We start from the raw sequence: 6,738 nt of genomic DNA on the forward strand, positions 1-6,738 counted from the left end.
GTTAAAGTCCTCTTTTTTCACTTCCCATGAAAACCAGATTTATCTGGTTGTTTTACGACCCCGCAGATGGTGTTGGAGTACAGAGCATGTAGTCATTGGGTCACTATCGCCCTATTGTGGACTAGTAGAGAACAGAATAAGTGCAGGAGTGGATTCACATGGTTCCATGAATTCACATTATATAAGGGGTTCAAAAAAATTGCATTTATGCCTCAATACAACATTTTATTTTCCATAACCATTATCACTACATGCAAAATAACGACAATATTTGCCATGAGCATTACACTGTTGTGCAAAACAAGTAGGCTACCTTCTCATCACATAATATGAAGAAAAAAATGTTATAAATGTTTGATAACATATTTGGTCCCCTTAATAAATGTTTTATATGTACACTGTATTCCATCAAATGATATTCACTTAATGAAGAAAGGCAACTTTACCACAACCATACTTCTTCAGCCATCCCGTCTGTTCTGATTTGCAGAGGGAAATCAACTTGGGCAAGTATATAAGCAATGCAGGTGTGAAATTTACCCATTGAAAAGATGGAAAACAATAGTGATCGCCCCCTCCACTCTTTTCATACTGTAGTTAATACAAACACAGTACAGATCTACCTTTCAAAAAGTTTAGGCAGTCGAAGCACTGGAACCAACCATGTTGTGATGCAGATGTTTGCCATGTGATGCTGATGTGGTACCATGTTAGCCAAGTTAACATGGATCCAGTTGAGGTGATTCCCAGCATCAGCACCCCACTGATCTCAATGGAGGTCCCAGAGGAAAGTGATTAGTCAGTCTTCTTGTTCTGCTCTCTACGGGCCTTTCTCTTCAGTTGCAGGGTCTTCAGCTCTATCATGGTGGAGAACGTCCTGTACACCCACAACGCCTGAGAGACACACATACACATTCACAGATCTGTTAACACAAGCCTAGGATCAGCTCTGTTTCACTTGGGATTAAATGGTTGAGAATGACCTTTAAAACTTACAACAATGATGATTGTGTTGAGCAGAAGGGGAATGGAGTAGACCAAAGATATGAACATCCCATTTGAGTCAAAGTACTGGAACTTGGAAAATGATCTGTGAAATGATAAAATAAGTTGTTCCTCACCACACTAACTAAATTACAAAAAAACAGTCAACATATTTTCTCCCAGTATACCATGTACTGCAGCTCAATTACATGTTTACCTCCAGTTCATGGCTGCCACCTCGTTCAGATATTCAGCGCTGTACACCATGCATACTTTGGAGAGAGGGGAAACAGTCATTACTGGATGGCATGAATAAATGTTTGTGTATAAAATGTGTAGTGTTTTAACATTTTTTACAGATCACATTACATATAACCAACAATATGTTATACAATGCTAGTAGTTGAAACACACATCCACTTACCCATAACCAGGAACTGGCATATTTGCACTCTGTAGAATCTACGTGTCAAGAGAGTTGCAAGGAGACAGACAGCATGGAACCCCAGAAGTCCAATAAGCCACGGCTCCGACCACTGTATCTGCAGACATGAGATTAAACAGTGGTTTAGCTAGCTAGCTACATTTCCAAACAATCAACAGCATCGTGTTAGAGGACAGTGGGTTGGCATTGATACTAGCTACTAGATAAACAGCAAGCTAACTCATAAGCAACATCTGTAATACTAGCTAGATTGCACTCTAAATTCACAACAACCAGATAACTGGTCAGACCTATCTTTTTAACTTAATATATTTTATCGTGTAAGATATTTCTCTATTTTGACTAGTAGAGAAACCAACAAAGATAGCTAGCTCTAAGCTAGCTAGGCTAACTTATCTTTCCTAGGGCAAGCTAGCATCAGAGAGAACGTTCCGATGAATAAGAAAGACAAACCAAACTTACAGACATCAGAAATGTCCATATTGATGTGATTCGCATATTGCTAAATGCATCGATTGGAATAGAGCTTATATTTTGTGCTTTCTGATCAATCATCTTGACAAAATACACGTTCACAACTACTGTGTAAACACAAGAAACGAATGCGGAAGAAACGCCCCCTCCGTCGCCAAAAGTTGACGTCAACGTTTTTTCTTCTTCTATGATAAAGTGGTGGTCCGCAAACAAACGTTGAAGTTGAATGCCGCCACCTACTGTACTGGAGTGTGTGGTCTTCTTTGGTGGGGTTTATCGGTGGTTGGCATCCAACGTCATGGTGCATTACCGCCACCTACTGTACTGGAGTGTGGGCCAGAGACAGAGAAAACTAAATCCTACCTGTCAGCCCGTTGCTCTTAAAAAGATAAACAAAACCTTTGAGACTACATCTAATTAAGTTTTACTCGATATACTCTTTAAACTAATTTCCTGTATCCCCTTCTCCCTCATACTAGATCTCTAGCAATACAGGCTCCACGGTCTCTGTTTCCCGGCAATAATCACACTTTCCTGTTGGATCCTTTCCTATGACATTTAAGGTCTTATTCAACTGGCTGTGTCCCACCCTTAATCTACTGGCGGTGTCCCACCCTTAATCTACTGGCGGTGTCCCACCCTTAATCTACTGGCGGTGTCCCACCCTTAATCTACTGGCGGTGTCCCACCCTTAATCTACTGGCGGTGTCCCACCCTTAATCTACTGGCGGTGTCCCACCCTTAATCTACTGGCGGTGTCCCACCCTTAATCTACTGGCGGTGTCCCACCCTTAATCTACTGGCGGTGTCCCACCCTTAATCTACTGGCGGTGTCCCACCCTTAATCTACTGGCGGTGTCCCACCCTTAATCTACTGGCGGTGTCCCACCCTTAATCTACTGGCGGTGTCCCACCCTTAATCTACTGGCGGTGTCCCACCCTTAATCTACTGGCGGTGTCCCACCCTTAATCTACTGGCGGTGTCCCACCCTTAATCTACTGGCGGTGTCCCAGCCTTAATCTACTGGCGGTGTCCCAGCCTTAATCTACTGGCGGTGTCCCAGCCTTAATCTACTGGCGGTGTCCCAGCCTTAATCTACTGGCGGTGTCCCAGCCTTAATCTACTGGCGGTGTCCCACCCTTAATCTTGTAAAAATAGCTTCCTCTCTTCTGTCCCTTCCTGCCGTCCTCCCCTCCCCAACTTTCCTCTTGAAATAAATGCCTGCCTTTAGTATCTCTATTCCACTGCTCCTGTTGTCTCTGCACCATCACTGTCCATATCAGGCTTTTTGCCTCTGTCTTGCTCGTGGAAACTACAACATCAACATCCCAAATTCTAAGTGCTTGTTTAGCCAGTACATCACCTGCCTCGTTCCCCTCTACCCCCACATGGGCTGGGACCCGAGTAACACTTACCTGTACACCCATCTGTCTAATCCTGCCATGGGTTTGTAGCACCTCATAAAGCAGGACATGTCTGCTATGTTAGCTAAAAGACTGGGCACTCATTAACACTGCGCATGAATCAGAGCAAATAACTACTCTGTGTGGCTTCACCTCCTCCACCCACTGCAACGAGCGACTGGAACAAGCTGCAACCAACACCCAAAATGGACAGTTTTATCTCAATCTCTTCATTCAAAGATTCAATCATGGACACTTACTGACACTTGTGGCTGCTTTGCGTGTGTATTGTTGTCTCTACCTTCTTGCCCTTTGTGCTGTTGTCTGTGCCCAATAATGTTTGTACCCTTTTTTGTGCTGCTACCATGTTGTGCTGCTGCCATGTTGTGTTGCTACCATGTTGTGCTGCTACCATGTTGTGCTGCTACCATGTTGTTGTCATGTTGTGTTGCTGCCATGCTATGTTGTTGTCTTATATGTCTCTCTTTATGTAGTGTTGTGTTGTCTCTCTTGTGGTGATGTGTATTTTGTCAAATATATTTTTTATTAAAAATAATAATAATCCCAGGCCCCGTCCCTGCAGGAGGAATTTTGTCTTTTGGTAGGCTGTCATTGTAAATAAGAATATGTTCTTAACTAACCTGCCTAGTTAAATAAAGGTTAAATAAAATTAAAATGCCAACAGTATGGCCATCAGCTCCGCCACATATACAGCCAGAGGATCTGTAATATGTTTCCTGACTTCCCCCCCCCCCCCCCCCCCACATTCCTGCACTACAAATGCTGACCCAGTGCGTCCTGTCCTTGGGTATTTTCAACTGTGTAAATGGCCACAAAATCCTGATACACAGTCTCTTAACCCTTGTGCAGTCTTAACATTCTGAATACTCCCCTTGTGCTAATGGTCAAAAATGACCCGCCTTCACTAAACCCCTAAAATAAAGCAGCTTAATTGAACTTTAAACCCCAAATCTATTTTGCATGAAGAAACAACCTCTCATTCATTACAAATGTTGTGAATATCTGGGTTTTCCCTCTCGACAATGCAGAAAGACTGCATTTAATCAGTGGACACCGCTCGTTTTTATTACAACACACCGATCACAGTTGTTTTCCTCACTAAATTAGAGGTTTATTATTATTATTGCTAAAGGTACTGCATAGGTGTAAACATTATTTTTTAGCAAGAGATAGCACTTGTATAGCCGAAGAAAGTAGCAGAAATGTGCAGAAAGTAGTTTGAATGGATTTTATTGAAGGGGAACAATAACCGTCTTAATTCAACTACAAAATACTAGCCTTCTCCCATTTTTTTAACCATTGTGTCAGGATGGTGTATTGGAGGAGAAGTCAAGTGCAGGAGAGCAGATACAATGAACAGGTGCACTTTTATTATAGTTCCAAAAACGAGAGCACGACATGAAACAAACGCACTCAAAAAACAGACCATAAAAGTAGAGCGCGTAAACTAACACCACCTGACATGAAAACAATTACACACAAAGCATGATGGGAAACAGAGGGTTAAATACAAGTAGCTTCATTGGGGAAATTTAAACCAGGTGTGTATGGAAACAAGACAAGACAAATGGATATACGAAAAGTGGAGAGGTGATGGCTAGAAAGCTGGTGACATCGATGCGGAATGTCTCCCGAACAAGGAGAAGGGCTGACTTCGGCAGAAGTCGTGACACATTTCCCCCACCCACAAGGTGTATAAACAACAACAATAAATAAGAATAAAATAAGATAATAGGTACTAAACAAAAACTTGAAGAACATAAATCAATCAACTCTAATTAGCACATGTAGGACAGTATGCAAGTGTGTGTGGATGGACTTTGCAGATGTATTTCCACATGTGCAGCACATAGTATTTATTTTACATACTTTCTTTGGAGGGCAGAATTGGCATCTCCTCCTCTTGCCTGCCCCAGCTGCAGCCTCAGGTGGATCAGGGCAAGATTCAGCCCCCTGAACAGTTTTCACAAGCGCTACAGAGGTTGCAGTGCAGGGGAGGCGCTCCCTTCTTTGAATGTGTGGAGTTACAAGTGCCTTTCCCATCTGCTCCAGGAACACCCTCCTCTTGTTCCACTTATCAGGCATCCAGGTAGGGTTGATATTGTTCCATATCATGAAGGCATTGTATGAGGACACATCAATGATGTTATGGAAGATGACCAGGGGCCAGCAGGCAGTCATCCTCCTGCAGCTGTAAGTTCCAATCACCTTGTCCAGGTTGTCCACACCTCCTTTGTTGTGGTTGTAGTCCAGGATGATGGCTGGCTTCCTGTCCTCATGATTACTGATCTCAGCCATTTTGTGCAGTGTGCTCAAGAGGGCCACATTATTGTTCCTCTTTGGGAGGTAAGAAACTAAAGTGATGGTGGGGGTGAAGACAAGCTTTGATGAGAAGGCCTCTCTCCCACCTGGTTGTGAGGAGTGCAGGGGGAGCTCAGGCTTGTTCTTTCTAACTGTGCCAACCATGGTGATCTTCCTCTTCAGGAGCTGATGGCTGAGTTCAATCAGTAGCACACATAATCTCAATTTCTCATTGTGTGTGTGTGTGTGTGTGTGTGTGTGTGTGTGTGTGTGTGTGTGTGTGTGTGTGTGTGTGTGTGTGTGTGTGTGTGTGTGTGTGTGTGTGTGTGTGTGTGTGTGTGTGTGTGTGTGTGTGTGTGTGTGTGTGTGTGTGTGTGTGTGTGTGTGTGTGTGTGTGTGTGTGTGTGTGTCTTTGTGGTGTGTAAATGATTTTATAACTGCCGGGTCAAAAATGACCCTTAGACAATCTTTGTACCCTGCTGGTGTACAGCTTTCATGGAAATATGAACAAAGGCGATGCTTCACTTTTTCTAATGTTGGGGTCACTTTAGGAAAAGTAATCAAATTTCAAGTTGAACATTTTTTATTTAGTGGGTTTTCTCTGCTGTTAAACATAGTGGCGAGTCATTTTTGACAAGGGTTAAACACAAGGGTTAAACCAATCAGATGGATCAACACTCTCCCTATCTTCCTGTAGTCTCTCCAACACTTCTCGATCAACTACTGAAGGCGGGAGTAGCCATGGTGGATTTACAGGAATAGCTACCATTGGACTAAACTCCCTTCCATACAGTCCCATCTCCTTCACCTGGGTATTACCCCCCCACCCAAAGCTTGTGTTCTGTCTTCGCTCATGTTCCCAGCATGCCTGTAAAATCCCTTTTGCAGGATGAGACACCCCATGTCCCTGTAGGTTGACCCAATAATCCATTGCCAGCTGCTGTCTCCTAATCTGCAATTGCATATCCCCCATCTCAACCTGTAGTGCAGCCACTGGGGAGGCTCGAAACTCCCCACTACAGTCCTTGCCCCTGTATGACATCTAGCCTTTACAATGAGGTCCTGGCTGCCCGAACCATACGCTTTACTGCCATAGTCTATTACAGATC

General features: G+C 43.5%; 1 protein-coding gene across 1 annotated transcript; it reads right to left on the reverse strand.

The window, feature by feature from the left end:
- Positions 1–211: 211 nt before the first annotated feature.
- Positions 212–2,060, reverse strand: tmem18 (transmembrane protein 18). Its single transcript, XM_046298655.1, has 5 exons — positions 1,892–2,060; positions 1,409–1,526; positions 1,202–1,256; positions 997–1,090; positions 212–894 (listed from the first exon to the last, which is right to left on the reverse strand). The coding sequence occupies exons 1-5, from the start codon at positions 1,982–1,984 to the stop codon at positions 796–798; spliced, it is 459 nt and encodes a 152-aa protein (XP_046154611.1). The 5' UTR covers positions 1,985–2,060; the 3' UTR covers positions 212–795.
- Between the last annotated feature and the right edge of the window lie 4,678 nt (positions 2,061–6,738).

This window comes from Oncorhynchus gorbuscha, linkage group LG14 (genome assembly GCF_021184085.1).
Source record: "Oncorhynchus gorbuscha isolate QuinsamMale2020 ecotype Even-year linkage group LG14, OgorEven_v1.0, whole genome shotgun sequence".
NCBI classification, from domain to species: domain Eukaryota; kingdom Metazoa; phylum Chordata; class Actinopteri; order Salmoniformes; family Salmonidae; genus Oncorhynchus; species Oncorhynchus gorbuscha.